The sequence below is a fragment of the Stegodyphus dumicola genome, chromosome 3 (genome assembly GCF_044657685.1).
Source record: "Stegodyphus dumicola isolate Sdum_Otavi_A_Nest chromosome 3, ASM4465768v1".
NCBI classification, from domain to species: Eukaryota; Metazoa; Arthropoda; class Arachnida; order Araneae; family Eresidae; genus Stegodyphus; species Stegodyphus dumicola.
This window is the reverse complement of record NC_140770.1, coordinates 57,740,531-57,759,088: the sequence shown is the minus strand read 5'-3', so window position 1 is coordinate 57,759,088 and position 18,558 is coordinate 57,740,531. Positions and strand designations below refer to the sequence as shown.

The window sequence follows — 18,558 nt, the reverse complement described above, 5'->3', positions numbered from 1 at the left end:
ATACATTGTTTTAACATAGGTATTTCGACATAAAATTGGTCTTTATCTGAAATGATGCACCTATGTTCCCCTCTTCAATTCTACGAGTCAAATTATGCTGAAATATTAAATTTTGTCACATTTGGTGAGAAAATTACCGAGAAATTAAGAAATTTATCTTGGCGCATTTTTTTTCAGCTTGTGACAAGAATAATTCACGTGGCCAAATTCTTAATTTGTGGTAACTAATTTTTCTTTTCCTTTCAATGTGCACGAGAGGAACAAAAGGTGCATCGTTCATTCTTTCAAACAATTTTAACTAAGTGCATAAACCGTATTTGGCGTTATTATCGATTATAACAAATATGTCAAATTTCAATACGCGCCAGCATATAAATTCATGTATATAATCGAAAATTTTGAATAAAAAATTTCAATGTTTTGCAGGTATGCCTAAAAGTGCATCTACTTTAAAATGACGCTAAATTTTATACTTCATAATTCAAAAATTTTTTCGAAAATTTTATACAAATTCTAAAAACAAATCAGAAAACAGCGGCGGATTTTATTTAAATCGAACCTATATTTCGAATCGTGAAAAAAAGAATCAGGGAAATTTAATAGCAAAAGAGATATATTGATAAATATGCACCAAATTCAGTTAACAATGAGGAGCTAAAATTTTGAGAGCTAAATTTTTTAAAAATTACTCTTTTGAATTTTACAAAACTTAGCCATTGGCATAATTTGAGCCTTACAGTCGAAGTATCGAAAACATTAGTATGTCATTAATTTTAGAAAATGTGCCATTTTTTGCCAAAGCACCCATGTCAGAACTATGCTATATATAAGTTTAATATATATCTTAAGTCGTGCGTTCGAGACAGGATATATATAATTTTAATATATATCCTAAGTCGTGCGTTCGAGACAGGATATATATAATTTTAATATATACCCTAAGTCGTGCTTTCGAGACAGGATATATATAATTTTAATATATATCCTAAGTCGTGCTTTCGAGACAGGATATATATAATTTTAATATATATCCTAAGTCGTGCTTTCGAGACAGGATATATATAATTTTAATATTTATCCTAAGTTGTGCTTTCGAGACAGGATATATATAATTTTAATATATATCCTAGGTCGTGCTTTCGAGACAAGAAAAATGCAAGCTTAATTTCGTTAATCGCCCCAGCAGAATGGCAGATACAGAATCCCGTTTTTTTTTTTTTTTTTTTTTTTTTTTTTTTTTTTTCAGTGCAAGGGATGCAATTAAGTCTCAACTAAAAATACTTCATCGAGCATTAAAACCTTATTTATTTTTGTTAAATTGTTTTAGTGGATTAGTAAATTACTTCATCTCACTAATACTTTCGTATTTGATAGAGATTACTTCATTTAATTGTAATTGTTGTAGATAAGAACCATGAAAATGAAACCGATAAATTAGGAAGCATTTTCAAGCAATTTCCTTTAAAAATATTCAAAATAGCAATTACTGAGATTATTTCGCGGAAACATATCTGCATAAGATACGTTTCGGACGTAGAACATTACACATAATCTTCTAGTTCCTTTACAACTCACATTTTAATCCCGTAAACGTATGTTTTAGCACTGTAATAGAGCTTAAAATGTCAAATTCGTATTGTTGTAAAGCAAAAGGAAATTTAAGATCACGTAATCTAATAAAAACCATTTCCTTTGTATCAATCTGATATGTCGAGGAACCATTATAGTTATATACTCAAGTATCATTCATATCGATAATAAGTCTCCTTTGTATCGATAATAGCCGTTTGAGCAGAGCAGCCATCAGCATTGCCTGAGTTCAACAGAGCATGGAGAGGAAATCTATTTGACGAATTTCACTTTCGATCTCCAGAAAAGCCTGATTCCGGGAAACGGCAGAATGCAGGAAAAAAAGGCAAAATAAATAAAAGAAAGAAAAAGTCAAGCATCAAAAATTGGGCCCGATTAACCGATAATAAGGTTTGCGAACGCTCGAGTGATTGGAAGAGGAAAAAAATGCGTTGGAGGAACTGTGGGTTTAAAGGCGTTGTATATAGACACAAAGCACTAACTTTCTTCTCTTCATTCCACGGAATTCACTACCAAGTGAGTATTTAAATTTATTGGTCTCACTGCTCACTTCACAATCACTTGGGAATATTTTTCAGCTTTGAAATCGTAAGTTAGTTTGTTTGGATAGTAAAAGCGATCTATTTCGATGATGTTTCTCCTTCAGAAAAATCTAAACGATTTCGTTTAATTGAATCCTAAAACTTCAAATTTTAAGCCATTTTTAAAATATGAGTACAAAATTTCTTAGAGAAACTCAGTAACTTTTTATAATGTAAATTTTAAACGAATTTTTAAAATCACTTGGGAATAAATAAAAAGTAATTCTATTCAATTTTAAATTTAAATAAATTATATATTAATAAAAAGTAATTCTATTCAATTTTTAAATTTATTGTATTAATAAAAAGTAATTCTATTCAATTTTTAAATTTATTGTATTAATAAAAAGTAATTCTATTCAATTTTAAATTTAAATAAATTATATATTAATAAAAAGTAATTCTATTCAATTTTTAAATTTATTGTATTAATAAAAAGTAATTCTATTCAATTTTTAAATTTATTGTATTAATAAAAAGTAATTCCATTCAATTTTTAAATTTATTGTATTAATAAAAAGTAATTCTATTCAATTTTAAAAGAATTTTTGAAATTGAGTAGAATTACTTTTTATCTTTCAAAGCGGAATATTTTCTATTAGCTAATTCTTGATTTTATTTAAACTATAATTTTAGAATGAATAGATATTAACAATAACTTATTGTTAGAGCTGCAGGAAATATATGTCGCTTGCCAATACAATTGAACGCTGAAAATGCTCTTTCTCAGATTTATAATTGAATAAATTATCTCTGTTTCTCTCATTTTTAGCTAATTTAAAAATTATTTTATCCAAATTTTGATTTAAATATTAGTTTTTAGAGAGTAATTTTAAATAATAATATCATATATATTCTTTGCATTAGATTCATATATGCTTGAACTTTTCTCCCACTCGTTTTCAATTTAAGAGAAATTTGTTTTTAAACTAGTTTAACTAGTATTATTGAAATTAATATGTCTTTTTGAAATCTTTCTGCAAATTTAGTATTATACGTATCTCTCCATTCTGCGTAAAAATCATTGCGTATCATTGCGTAAAAATATCTACAATTAATATACAGCAAAAAAATATATTATAATACATTAACTACTAAAAATTAGAACGTTGTGAAGTTGTATGAAAATACATCAACAACGTCATAAAACTCATTACGGTTCATTATTTATTATGATGATTTTAAAATGACATCATAAAATCAAAGCACATATTAATTCGTTATTTAATGTAATATGTAAAATAAATCTTGTGCTTTAACTTCCTTTGCAAACTTTATTGATTCCCATTTAGATTTCTTATGATGCATTATATTTATTGCTTTTTGACATTTTTATTGATTGGAAAACATTTTAAAAGCATAATTGCTGCTAGTTTTACATTTTTTTTTAAATTATACTACACTAGATTTCAGTTCTGCCAATATTTTTTAACGGTGATAAAGAAAGGAATACTATAGAATATTTGCTTATTTTCACTTTTTAGCTTGAAATGGAATAGCGTTCGCAACACGTTTTCAGATTTCTATTTTACATGATTTATTTTTCTATATATATATTAAATTGCATTTCACTTTGCAGATAATAGTTTTCTATTTTTAAAATTGGCAAACTTAATTTTTAAAATTGAGAGAATTATTTTCAATATTCTTTAATCAATAAGATTTAATAAATCTGCACTCAAAGAAAGCATGATTTACTTAAAATATTTTTGGACAAAAATTATAATTTTTAACAGAACTCTACTCGTGTCCTAATTTTATACTAGCTTTCATCGTTATATTTTATTAAGAATTATTTGTGCAATACTCTGTAATTATTTCAAATTTAGAATATAATCGAAGATTATAAATATAGAAAAATAGAAAATTTAAATAATTTAATTTGGAAATACAAGCCAAAATTTTATCCGAAATTTTTTCCCACTCAGTTTAAAATATTAAACTTTAAAATGTTTGTATTTTTCCTACAAATTAATGTTACAATTATCTTATATTATATTATAAGTAAATTTACATATTTCTAGATCAAATAGAAATTATTTTATTATATCTATGAACGAGAAATAAAAAATAATGTTCTTTCATTTCATTTTCAAGTAAGTAAAATCAAATCCAGTTCAAATTTTTCATATCATCAGTGTCAAAAATTAGATACCTAAATTTTAATAAAAACTTAATTAGCAACTTTCTCAAATTTGGATTAGGATTTCTTCATAGCACTTCGACAAACGGCTGACTTTAAATTTTTTAATAAACTTTATTTACTGTCGTTTATTTATATTTCTAAGCAATTTCATTTATTATTAGTGCCAGCGCACTATTGTATTCCCTCGCGTACGTTTCCTCTAGCATATTTTTGCATAATTTTCATACATAATTTGTGCAGTATTCGTGTAATTTTCCCCTTCCTCAATGCAATCAGCAAAACTAGCTCCCTTAAAATTTAAAATAGATACCTGCATGTAGGAACTGGTTTTTGTCTTCCCTCTCAAACTACCTGCGAAGGTCACTTCCAACCTTTCCCTTCCAACTGTTGAACTTTATACCAGCCTAATACAAGAACCGGCCCATAACAATGAAGCAAACACGAACTGGCATTAAGTTTGCGATTTCGTGGAGTCGACTGCATATTTGTCTTCTCAAAATATTTACGGATGATTTGAGCCGTAAGGAATAGTAGGAAACCAGTAAGAACAGGCGATTTTCAAAATGCGGTAGAGAACAAATGAAAATATTATCTTATTAGAAGTATTCGTACGGGAATGTATGTTATTTTTAAAGAAATAATATAGTCAACTGTAGTTTATCTATGGCTACTTTTCTTTTCCTATGTTCTTACTGCAACCCGCCCTTCGAAATTAAAATCGCATAACTTTCTCTGTCAATTTCGGACGTTCTCTTTTTTACTAATTAAAAATTAGTAAAAGTAAGTATTAGTAAGAGTTTACGATATTTCGCTTCATAAGTATATTTAAAGGAGATTTAATTACATATTATTTTATAAATTGGAGACAGTTGTATTGGGACATTTAAATAGTAAAACTGTTTAAAATTTAGGAAACATAATAGTGGAAAATAGGTTTTATAAAAAATGTATATATTGCTCTTATCTTATATCTGAGCAGATTAAGGGAATTCTATTCTTAACATAAATCTTTGTGCAATTTGCTGAACAACAAAACCTGTTGGGTGAAGCAAGAAAAATATGCTCGAGTATATCTGTTTCTGGTTATGAATGGTTTAAGGAATGAAAAGTCAAATAATCGTTAAAGATCTAAAAATCGTCTTGTTGTGCAGAATCTAAGAATAATAAGAAGAATAAGTTGTAAGACTCTAAGAATGTTACTCGATTCTTTCTGGAATAATGGAATAATTTATTATTCAGCACCTAAATTTATTGACATATGTATATTTATATATATATGTCTGCATTTTAAGAAGGAAGAATTTAATGAAAGCTAAATATATAATTCTTTTTAATTCGTTTGTTTGCATACTCAGTTCTCCAAATTTACGTTACAAAGCTATAACATTCATGTTTATTTAGAAAATAGGAATTTTATCTAAAAATAATACTCAAAGCTTAGTTCTCGTTAAGAGATATTAGAGGATGGAGGAAGAGGAACAGTAACGTACTTTAGGAGGAGCAGTAACTGTTGTAGTATGTTCTGTTACCGATAGATGGCAGCACTACCAAATATTTGAATTGGCTCATATAAGTGATTTATTTTCGGAGAATCAGAAAAAATAATTGTTTTTTTTTTAATTTTCACTAATAATTTGCGTTGCTTTAAAACCCATTGACAGTTTTCAAACTCCTTTTCAGACAAAAAATTGTTAAATTAGTTTGTTTAAGTAATTTATATCAGTATTTTTTGAACGGATAGGATACGTTACGTATGGTATAGTTTCATGAAAATGCTTCCCTAACTCTTGTAGCAGAATTTTTTAGCCATAAATATCAGACGGGAAACATTATTTGGAATAATTTCTGAAGCATTTTTATTTCATTGGATACTGAAGTAAGTATATATCAATTTCTGACATTTGTTAAACTTCCTGTGATTCCTCCTTCGCAAATCTACTTCTTTTTTCACCAAATATATAGCTTCGTTGCATTTGAAAGATGTAAATTTTGTCATATCTGCAAGTGACATCTATTTAATTTCTATCTCTGATTCTTGTGTGGAAATGATGGAAGTTTAGGAGCGTGAAATCGTTGAATCTCCAATCCCAGGCTTGCACTCAAATATCGGCGTGCTAATCCTTATATTATATAAGCATGCGGTAGCGATGACTTTAGCTCATTACATTGTTTTCTATCTACTCGACTGATAGACAGCGGACGAATTTCAATCTACCAGTTTTAATCTACTAAAGAATTTCTGTCTGCATAATTTCTGTTAAGCTCTGGATATGAAGAGGAAAGGTATTTTGAATGAGGAGATTCGTAAAAATGTTAAAACTGCCTGGAATCGAACTTGAAGGATTCAAATTGAGGGGTTCAATGTTCCATCTCAGTTTTTAAAAAAATTAATATTTTATGTTTGTCCGAATGAAATCCAAGTTATTTTTCTGAACGGATCAATTTTCATTATTTTTTAATTTTTTATGAGAATTTTTCAAACAAATGATTAAATGATGAACTTTTTAAGATTTAATTTACAAAGATCGAATTAAATTAAAAAGTCAGCAATTAAAGTTTAAATTTTATGAACAGTTTTCCTTTGGTGATAATTATCTTTCAATGTGGTCTTAAAGACAAGTTATAATTACAGTGCTAACAGGAAGCTAACATAACCCCTCAGTAGTCGCCCAGTGGTTGTGAACGTTGAACAGTGATAGTTCGCAAGAAGATGCTAGTTCTAGCAAACGAGCTGGTTTTGTCAATGTTTTCGTGGTTTTGATCGACATATAATATAAACACAAACCAGTTTTAAATAAAATGTCCTCTATTCAAGTGTCCTCCTCCACAGGCAGATAATCTCTGTATGCTTTGCCATACTCAAATAAACACATAAAGGTAACAAAATTCTGCCACTACAGTTAACGTTTTTATACGTAAAATAATTCATACAAAACTTCAGAAGCATACATAATTAAAATAATCTTCGACAAATTTTATCTCTTTTTTTTTTTTTTTTTTTTAATATCAATGTTGTCAGAGAAGTCTAACTTCAGTCTTTAAAAATCATATGAATGCTAAAAAAACTGCATTACTAAAAGCTACATTTTTTATCACTCTAATAAAACATAGTATCATTGCAGATGTGAGTGCTAATACGATTTATTTTAGATCATATATAAAACAATACTGCCAATTTACATCTAGACTGCCAATTAAGGTTTTGAGAGTTCTTTATTTTACAAAAAAAAAAAAAAAAAAATATTCCTCCCTGTAAATAGAGACATTTGCTTTGCCTTAACTGTTTGATAGTAATATCATTCAATTTACTTTATAAATAATCTCCATAACTGGATTGTAAAAAGTACGATTAGTAATGCTTCACTAAGGCGGGTATATAAAAAACACATTATACAAACGAAAAGTTAATACACATTCTAACCACTTCTGAAAAACATCATTTGCAAATATGGGGCAACTATAAGTCTCTTGAATGTAATTGCTGCTTTAAATTCAAATGGTCCATCACGTTCTGACGATAGATTTAAATCGAAACATGTTACCAGAAAAAACTTCGGCGATAAATAATTTTAACATGTATGGGGAATGATATCAGGAAATTATTCATAGACCGAATCACTCGATATAACAAAGTGTTTCATGTACTATTTCTTAGTTCTACAGTTTCATACATTCTCTATATGCATATTGATATTGAAAATAAGCACGTTTTTATAACCGGAGTGAATATGAAATTTTACCTTATTTAAAAATATAAATTTCAAATCCTAAATTACCAAATTTATTGTTATTAGATACTTTTATATGCAGCCCAGCAGCGGCCGAGCGGAAAATTCGCTGAACACTGGTAGTTCGGTCCGAGGTTCGAATCCCGCGAACGGGCTGGCTGCATGGGCGTTTTCGCGATTTTCCCCATACGTAACGTGTATACGATCCAGTTTTCCTTAGAATGTCCTCTACGAAGGCACCCATCCCCTCAGGCAGATAGCCCTCGAGGCTTTGCCATAATCACACACTTTTATATGCAATTTGTAAACGCCTCTTATGGCGGGCACTCGCCTATGCAGCATCGTCCACTCTTAAAGCCAGAAGTGGTGGCTATTTCATTGTGGAAGGACCACCGTTGCTTCTTATGAAGGTACGAACAGTTATAACAATGCCTCCTCGAGCCCGAATGCCGCAATATACTGATTTTCTGATAAATAATGAGTGGAAAAATAATAATACCAGTAAGAAAATTTTTCAAGTTCATAGGTTTACCGAGATAATTTGCAGCAATTCTGTGTAATAATGAAGATTGAAAAATTAATATTTGCTTGCCATAATATAGCGTTGTTTGCTGTTTTTACGAAGCTTACTTGTCTGACAACAGTCAGCACAGGCCCATGATATTCCTCGTGACAAGGAATTCAACGCTCCTGTAGTTGGCAAGAACCTTGAGCATCATGCAGCTGGTAGCTCAACTTTAGCTCAGTTCCGCCTCCAATTTGGAGATAGAGCACACCATTTGAAATTTGAACCACTAACCTCTCGAGAGGACTTTTGGCTCACCGCTTATTTAGAGTACCCTCTTGCCACGCAATACTATCATCGATACCTTTTCGATTCGAATTTGGGCCCTTCGGTATAGGATAGTACTCACTAACTACTATTATGGCTCGGCGGATAGTACTGTTTCAATTTTTTAAGCAAGAGATTTTTTTTTAAATTAAGAATGAAAGAATAATTTTTCAAAAGCAATTATTATGCAAAATATTTAAGAGGAAACCTATAGCAAAAAGATTATACCAGACCTGCAAAGGCAGAAATTTAATCAAGGAATTTTTTCTCAATATATCAAATTATGACTTGTTTTCTAAATTCCTTCCTTTTCTTTTGTTTTTTGCAAGTGTTGTACTCCACAATCAGTAACTTAATTTAAAAACATTTTCTTATTAATCTATACACATATCTATATTCCAGCTATGGAGAAAATGCAGTATAGCAACTTTAGAGCTTGAGGCTATCCTTGAGGCATTTTCAAAATATTATCGTTTTTCTTTTTCAATATAACCTTCGCTTGTTCTTTAGTGTAATAAATTGGCTGATAGAAAAGTCCTCTTCTTTATACATCCTTCATAAAGATATTTCTTTTTATAAAAAAGCCAATAAGGATAGTTTGGTTGAACTCCTTATAAATCAATATATAAAGAAAGGCAAGTGAAATTAATTTTATTGAATTCGCTCCTATATGAAAGCTAAGTATCCATTTTCTATGTTTATTCAAAGAAAATAACTCTACAAATTGCGAATTTATCCTTCATTTAGTGTTTACTCATGCATAAAATAGATTTTCAAAATTGCTTTCGAGGCAATGTCAACGGCTTGAAATATCATTTCATTGCCTGTGCAAAACTTTCCTGATCTAAATAACTGGTACATTCTTACAGATATTAGGATAAGAAATTTCCATTAAAGATTTCTATTACTTAAATTAAAAATCATCTTGATCTAGTAGAAAACAAAAATTGCCCTTAGATAGCTACAAAATTTATTCAAAAATAGCGAATAGTAAAGTTGTTTCTCTGGAAATATATCTACCAAGTCTAACGATGATTCTGCATAATTGCTGAAACTATTAAAAAACCCAAAAATCACTCATTGCTTTTAATAACATAAACGCAAATGTAGCAGTCAGTTCTACTTTAAATTCCCATGTATTTCCCAGAAAATATGTCACATGTATATCCTAAGCAGTCCACTTCTAGTTCGGAGGCTCAGCACTTAAATAACTACATTGAAACTGGGAAATAGAATAACATATGACTCCATTGTAAGATAAATAGTAATAATAATAATAATATTTAGTCGCTATATGTTAGCTTCCTCAACTTTCTAGCCAACCATTATCGACTACACAGGATTTCTTCCTTCAACAAAAATCATTTCAGCAAACAATCATTGTTCATCTTAAATTTTTGGTTGGGCAAACTGCACAGGGCACTATCATATATTACAAAAATGTAATGCAGAAGCCCCTGGTTAGTACTAAATGCGTAACAGTTCTTGCAAGATTAGAACTATGTTTTTTAAGAAATTTAATCAAGTGCATTTTGATTACCTTTATGCCCAGTAGACAACATTATACATTAGAATCCTAAATATATTCTCATTTTGAAATATTCTTTCAAAAATCAACCTTTCTCTAAGCTTTTACAAAACGGCATAATGGCTGACCTGAAGGAAAGCTAAGCAATAGATTTTGTGTCAATCATACAGGACATAAACAGTATAGTTCGCACAAGTTTTCTCTTACTGGTTGATGTCATGGGTATATACGAGTAGAATTCATATAGCATTACTGACAGTGTGAAAGTCATTATATAGTAGCATTCACGGGGGCTTCTTCAGATGTTGTTTATATTATTCATACGTCTAGCTCGTCTTCAGGCAATGCTCACTTATGATGATTCTACATTCAACTTCTGTTATTAAGCTGTTCTTTTGCAGATGAAACCCAGTCTGCAATTTAAAAATTTCATAATGAAATTCCTTAGTCACTGTATGTTCTTTTTTGTGACAATTGCATTAATACAGAGAAACTCACTGAAAAGCAAAGGTTTTAAATATTTAACTGAGCTATAAAGTTGCACATATTTTGCAGAAATTTAACTTTCGGGTTGTTTTTTCTCCCATCAATAAAATTCCAACTTCTATATTCAAGGACCCCATTCCGGATATGAATTCCTGGGGTATTTATAGGATTCCTTGCCAGTGTGGTTTAATTTACATTGGCCAAACTAAGAGAGCCTTAAAATTTCGCGTCAAAGAACAAAACGAAAAGAAAAAAGGAAACACAGAGGTCTTCTGTTGCTCAACATTGTTGGTCCGAAAATCACACTTTCAATTTTTCTGCTGCCAAAATTATTCAAAAAACATCTTCCATTGGAGAACTGGATTTTCTAGAGGCATTTCACATTCATAAAAATCTTTCTGTTCTAGTTAACGATCTAATTCCAATCCAAATTTGCCTTCGGCTTTTAGAGAAATTATGTTTTAGTTCTGGTTTCGCCAACAGATGGCGCCACTTGCTTATTCTTGTCCAGGCTTTCTTATCTTATCTAATCATTATTTCCTATCTTGTTCATTTGCGGTTTTGCAGCTGAAGATGATGGTTCGGTAAAACCATCGAAACTAGTCCTGTGAAAATTTTGTAGGTATAACGCTGATTTTTGTTTTTTGACTTCTGAATTAGTATTTAACTGAGTTTGGATCACCCTATTAATGAATGCAAAAGGAAAAATTATTAGAGAAACAACAGAACGAACACGATGCCAATGTATAAAATTTGGTACTTTTCCTGTTATCGGGACCACATTCAGATATCATACATCTTTAGAATTTGTAATCTAATTGCCAATTTTGAAAAGGCATTCTTTCACTTTTTAAAAAAGTAAAATTTATAACGATTTTAAAAGTAAATACTGGCGAATTCATATGAACCAGTCTCTTGGACCAACGGACCAAGGCGTAGGCTTCCGGAGTACCTTTGCTGAAAACAGCCATTACCTCCACAACTTCATTAAGAAAAACTGAATAATTAAAAGATGAGTATGGCTAAGTAAAAGGAACGAGAACCTTTAAGGGTTTAAAGACAGAGACAGGAGAACGAGAAGGAGTCCACAGAAAGCGACGAAAAAATTCTTTCAACTCCTAATTTCGACTAGGTAGGGGTCAAAGGCTTTCCGCCTCAGCAATTGAGGAGAGAAAGAGGTGATTGTTGAGGCGATGAAAATTTGCAAGGGGACAAAAATATGTCAACAGTGGTTACCCTCCCAAGTACTGTCCGCGCCCGATGCTGCTTGACTTCGGCCCAAGGCCCAAGGCGATATTTTCCGGAGTACCTTTGCAACTTAATGCAATTACCTCCACAACTTCGTTAAGAAAACTGAAGTAATTAAGAAAGAGCATTGGCTAAAGGGAAGAGATCGAAACCATTAAGGGTTTACTGTGAAAGAAATGGATAAGAAGTCCACGCTGGGGACGAGAAATTCTTTCTGCTTTCAACTTGTTATCCAAGATTGAAAGAGAGAGAGGTGATGAGTTTGACTTCGGTGATCGGGCGAGAACCGGTACTTTCAGCATGGTATGGACATTGAAAAATTTAAGGGGAAAAATAACGTTAACAAATAAAATTCGATCAAAGGGCCGCTACATCTTTAGAATTTCTAATCTCGTTGCAAATTTTGAAAAGGCATTCTTTCACTTTCTAAAAAAGTAAAATTTATAAAGATTTTAAAAGTAAATACTGGCGAATTCATATGAACCAGTCTCTCGGTGAGTGTGGAATATTTGAAATTTATAGTGGCGCTCAAAGCAAGCCCAAATGTTAACCGTTCTTGCTTGTTCAGAACGTCTTCTGATGGCAGCGAGGAAGACCGCTGACAGAATTTGAATGCCAACAGGCAGGTTATTTTGGCATATAAAATTGTTTATATGTATGTTCGTAGGATATAATTTGAAGATTGTACATATTAATGCATACATAATAAAGGACTATAAACACCATGAATAACTCCACTTTTGAACCCCGAGATTACTAATTCATCAGCGAGTTTCACAAAGCATTTAGCGACATCCCAATAACAGAATAGTACCTAAAATTCTAATCAATAGTATAATGATTGTGTCGCCCAGACAGAAAAGTGGTTAGTGACACTTATTGCCGTTACGAAGTGCTCAGATTCTAGTCTCAGCAAAGACATGGATGAAAATTGTCTGTCCGTTCACAGAAAACAATGTGTACACCTATTAGGTGCCTCCATAATAAAGTAAACACCGTTCCTGGCCTTAGTAGTGGCGAACGTCTATAACGGCTAGTGCTCACATCTAGAAATTAAAAAATAATAATAATAAAATGGTTGTATGCAAATTCAAGGTTATATTGTGATTTAATAATTAATGAATTAGTCATTTAATTCCGACTCAACCCACAGACGTTTCAGAAGAAAACTTTCGATGGTTTCAAGAACCTTCTTTTCAGGAAAAACGAATTAAATTATTTGTTTCCTTTGTTTTTAGGATTGAACCATGAAGTCTTGTTGGGCTGTACTTCTTCTCCTGGTCATTTTGCAGAATTTGGCCTTGAGTGCACTTGGCGGTCATCACCACCATGGAAACTCGAATCTTGCCCACATCCTAGCTGCAGGTCTCATCGTCCAATTACTGGCAAGTGCTGGCAAGCATAAACATCATCACCACCATGGCCATCATCACGAGCACGAAGCTAGACATAATGAAATTGGTTATGGTCACGAAGAGGCTCTTCCCTATCACGGCCAAGAATGGAATAATCCATCTGATGGCGGTTTGCAGACACAACCCTCTTTCGCTACTGGTTCTTGGGCAAGAACTCCATTGGACCTTGCTTATGCTCGCTCGCGTTTTGAAGAACCTTTGCTTGAATCTTACAATGTCCCATACTTTTATCCACCCCCTTCAGGAATGTGGAGGCTGCATTAATCATCGACATGCTCTTTAAACTCCTGATTTTATTTGCCGTAATAAATGGCAACATAGTACAATTTCAGGCATGAATCGAATATGCAACGTTTGAGGTAATCTTGAAACTGTCCAGAAGCTTTTGCTGATAAAAACATCTTTTACTCTTTTCCCGTTCATCTTTCCTTACTTTTCACATAACTGTGCTTCTTCTGTTTTGATAATAATTTGTGCATAAATGTTTGTTTTCTGGCAATAGTGCTAAGAAACTGTGTTTAGCACTTTCTAAATTTTGCTTTAGATTTGCATATGATTTTTATTATTTTGTGATACTAAGTTCTTCTCCTTTTAATTATAGTTGTTTATCTAATTTTTAATATGTGTTTACTTCTTATTTAGAATTTACTTTTGACACTTAAAGAATTGGAAACTCTCTTTAAGTTTCTAGTTTTTATATCTTTGTAATATTTTTTCTCTTGTTTTTGCATTCAGTAATATCCCTTGTTTTATTACTTTATTGAATTTTTATGCATTCCGTGAATTTTTTTTTTTTTAATTCACTGAAAGTTAACCGAATTAGTCATCTCGGTATCTTAAACGATCTTGAGCCATAGAATACATCATGTAATATTTACTCAAACATTAAAGTATAGTTGTTCCCGCATTGATATGTAATGAAAGCACATAAAATCTGCTCTTGACGCATTGCGCATGCCCAGAGATCAGTGGCGTACTCGTACTCTTAAAAAAATAACAGTTTGCAAAGTTGTAATGAGTTAAGTGACAGTATTTCTGGGTTTTATATGCAATGAATCAAGAGTTTTCATTTATCCAAATAAATATACATTTAACATCAACAATACTTTACTGTTTGCATAAATAAATTTATTCAATTTAATACCACTTTGAGAGTGGATCGAATATTTGTAAAATAAATCTTTGTATGTAAAAAGCCAAATTATAGATTTTATATATATTTTGTAAATATGTAAATGAATTGTATAATAAAAATAGTTTTTTTTTTATAAAAAATGAGATTTTTTTAACATTTTCTGTTGATATATTTTGATGTTGAAACTAAAATGAAGTAATTCCGATTTTCGTAAAGGAAAAACAAAGTGTTTATCAAAATGAGATTACATGAGTTACTATAATATGGCATCCTTTGCGAGAGTGCTAAATTTAATTTAATTAAATGTAGTTTTGCGAAATTTCAGAACAATGGCTTTTGGGAAGGGTAGTTATTTCAAAAGATTTTGTAACAGTCAGTACACCAAATACGAGAGAAGTTTTTAACTCCACTCAGGTACAAACTTAAACTGAGTAATAATTTTATAAAACTACGTTCTACCGAATCCGCTTGCGTGCAATAGAAGGCAAAAAACTTCGTGTAGCGTCTCATTAATAGATGGCGAATGTTGCTAGCTAATAAAGTATAACGGCAGCACTGAATCAAATCTTAAATATAAACAAAATATTTTAATATTTTGTTTACATTTAAGATTGTAAGAATTTCCGAAAATAATCGGTTATGGTTATAATGTTTAAAATCAGATGTTAAATATAAACAAAGATTAAGAATTTTCAAAAATAATCGATTAAGGTTATAATGATTTACATCAGATGTTAAATATCAAGAAAATATTAAGAGTTTCCAAAAATAAATCGGTTACGGTTATGATGATTAAAATCAGATGTTAAATATAAAGAATTTCAAAAATAATTATCGATTAGGAAAAATTTAGTTAAAACTGAGTAGAATTACAGTCGTTTAATAAACATCTGATGCTTAATAAATAGAGAAAACCTTGCTTAATAAATTTCAAACAAAAAATTTTAAAATAAAATATAAAAAAGTTAATCTAAAGGCTATTTCTATTAGCTAGCTCCTCGACGACAACACTCAAAAACTGCAGTTGCTCTTAATACCTTGCGATATAATTATTGGTTATAAAGATATAAAGAGTAACTGCAGTTTTGAGTGTTGTGGTCAAGAAGTCAAATTTCATACTTTTTAGTGCCAATCAAGCTAATAGAAATAGGCTTTAGATTAAAAATTTCTTTTATATTTTATTAACTACTTTTGCCTCCCAAAAGCTGAGGGGAAAATTATGCACTTGATTAAACGCGTTTACAGCATTACAAATGAGAATTAGTTACAGATAAACTACTAATAACTTTCACAACATTATTTTCTTAAATGAAACCTACATTCCAATAACAATATATAGTTACATAAACATTAAAGTATCTGACAGATATCGAGCCGATATCTTAAGGTTAACTCGGACCCCGTCTGAGTTATCTTGTAAAGCCTCAGAGACATCTCACGTGAATGAGTCTTGATCTCTCTCACCAAGAGAGATATTGGACAAACAAAGGATGAGGGGGAAACTAAAAGACTCAGATTTTGAAATATCAGGCGCATCACCCCTCCATAAGACGGCAATGAGCTAGAATGTAAATAACAGAAGTAAGGTGAAATCACATGTTAGGAAAGTTCCTTAATGAGATACATTCCGCATGAGAAGAAGAGAAAGAATGACCTTGCTTGTTTGCATTAGTTGTACATAAGTCAAGTGATCTCTGAGGTCATCTGCATTGTTTGTTTATAAAGGTAAACATAAGTCACGTGATCAATGAGGTCATCGGAATGTATCTCATTGTTAAAACATTTGCCGTGTTCGTGTAGCTTAAAGAAGAAGAAATTGCACAAAATTGGCTTCGAATAATAAATGCAAGGGAAAATAAAATGGATGATTTGCTAATGTAAAAGTGCAGATACTAAATGAATATACTGCAACGTATTTTGCAGTATTTAACAAAATAACAGATGATCTTCTTAGTAAAACATAAATTTTAGTTTTAGTTTAAGAAGATACATAATTTGAATACAATCTTTTAGTTAAAAAATTTTCATATATCTACTAGATGGTAAAACTTTCAGAATGTAATTTTAAAACAATTTTTTACGTTACTGAGCAACGGTTACATGATACAAATATGGCGTTGCCACTCCAATAATAAATATAGTTATTTGTTAAATAATAAAATATTGCAATACTCAATAAAAGTGAAACTAATAAAAGGTTATTTTCAAAACCTAAAAAACGCATGTTAATAATTTTATTGTCATGCGATGATATGTAGTTGCTTTATTTTTTACCATGATATTTTCAATGACGATGTTTTTAAACTTTGAAAAGCTTTGTTTTTGAAAAGTTTTCGATTTGAACAATAAACTAGTCCTCAGAAGGAAAAACTATGTACAGTAGAGGAAGAGGAAAATTATGAGAATATTTTCAAAATTTTCAGAACTTAACTCTAAAATGTTAGGAGGAAAATACGTAAGCAAATCCGGTAAATATTGTAAGTTGTAAAAAAATAAATATAAACTAACATTTGGAAAATAAGCATAATATCAGAATAATTTGTAACGCTCCTGAAAATGATGTAATATTATAAATCCACAACCAGAGTTTAATTCAAGTGATGAAATGAACACATAATTCATTTCATCAAATTCACTAATTGTTATGTTAATTGTTTTCGTCACTTCTTTCAGTCAGTTTCACAGAACGTAAATCCTGCGGGATCTAAATAGCAAGCGAAGCTATAAGTTAAATAAAAAAGAGTTTAGTGTAAAACTACTATTAATGGTATTTTTCCTCGTGAGCCGCTGATTTGAAGCTTAGGCTGCATTCAGTAAGTATTTTCTGGCTATTGCTGGTGTTTATGTTCAGAGGTCCGGTTTAATTTAGAGACGGGTTGATAAATATTGAATTTACAATTTGTATTGCACATATTTAAGGGGACTCATACACCTTAAAACCCATAAGACCTTCGAATAGATGACTGTTGCAAGAATTGGAATAACTTATTTATTTTAAAAGCAATTACTTTTACAGCTGACTACATAATATAGCTAGCTGCTTTCATAAATAGTAATCAGAAAGTTTGTGTTGCCACAAATATTTTTATAATTTAATCTGCTTTTTGACAACATTTTTCGTCCTGTTTCCACCTTTCGCGCACAGTTTAAAACCTTCTGTTTCATAATTTAATTCCAAATTTAATATATAGCTTTTATAACATTTGAAGAGTACTGTGAACCTAAAATTCTAAAAATTTCATGTTAAATTTTTATTTTATTTTGAGTTGATATAATAAAATGTATTTTATTAAAACATTTTGTAATGTTTTCGTCCATAAAATTTTTCAATATTAAAATATTCATCAGATTTTTGGTTCAGTTAGAAAATAGTGCCCATATAAAGAATTCCATCCAATTTCAAGGATGTACCATTAGCCATTTTTAAAATATCATGCGCGCAAGGTGGAAACGTGGCGAAATATTTTGTCACAAAGAGGATTAAATTACAAATATATTTATGGCTACACAAACTTTCTGGTTACTAGTTTCCAAAGCATCTATATTATGTAGTCAGCTGTAAAAGGTTGGAAGTAACGGCTTTTAAAATAAATAAAATATCCAAATTCTTGCAACAGTCGCATATTCGAGGATCATAAGGGGTTTAAGGTGTAAGTTTTTGTATTCCAAGAACACGCACGGAAAAGTATGTGAATTTGTTAAATTTTTAATTGTATACTAACAAGTTGTAGTGTACATAAACTTTCAGTTTGTTTTTATTTTTATTTATTTATATTTATATTTCTCAGGCGCTGCAGTGCAAGGATGATAACATGGCTGTAGCGAGAATGTCGAACACATTGGTAGTGCAGAAGATTTTTCAAGCGTCT

At 30.6% G+C, this 18,558-nt stretch overlaps 1 protein-coding gene across 2 annotated transcripts; it reads left to right on the top strand.

The window, feature by feature from the left end:
- Window positions 1-1,962: 1,962 nt before the first annotated feature.
- Window positions 1,963-14,829, top strand: LOC118184181 (uncharacterized). 2 transcript variants are annotated; one of them, XM_035353822.2, is made up of 2 exons: window positions 1,963-2,106; window positions 13,378-14,829. In XM_035353822.2, exon 2 carries the CDS (start codon window positions 13,387-13,389, stop codon window positions 13,816-13,818), a length of 432 nt encoding a protein of 143 aa, XP_035209713.1. In that variant the 5' UTR covers window positions 1,963-2,106; window positions 13,378-13,386; the 3' UTR covers window positions 13,819-14,829. The 2 variants fall into 2 exon arrangements, with proteins under 2 accessions (XP_035209713.1, XP_035209712.1); XM_035353821.2 differs by having other exon boundaries at window positions 2,066-2,178.
- Window positions 14,830-18,558: the final 3,729 nt, after the last annotated feature.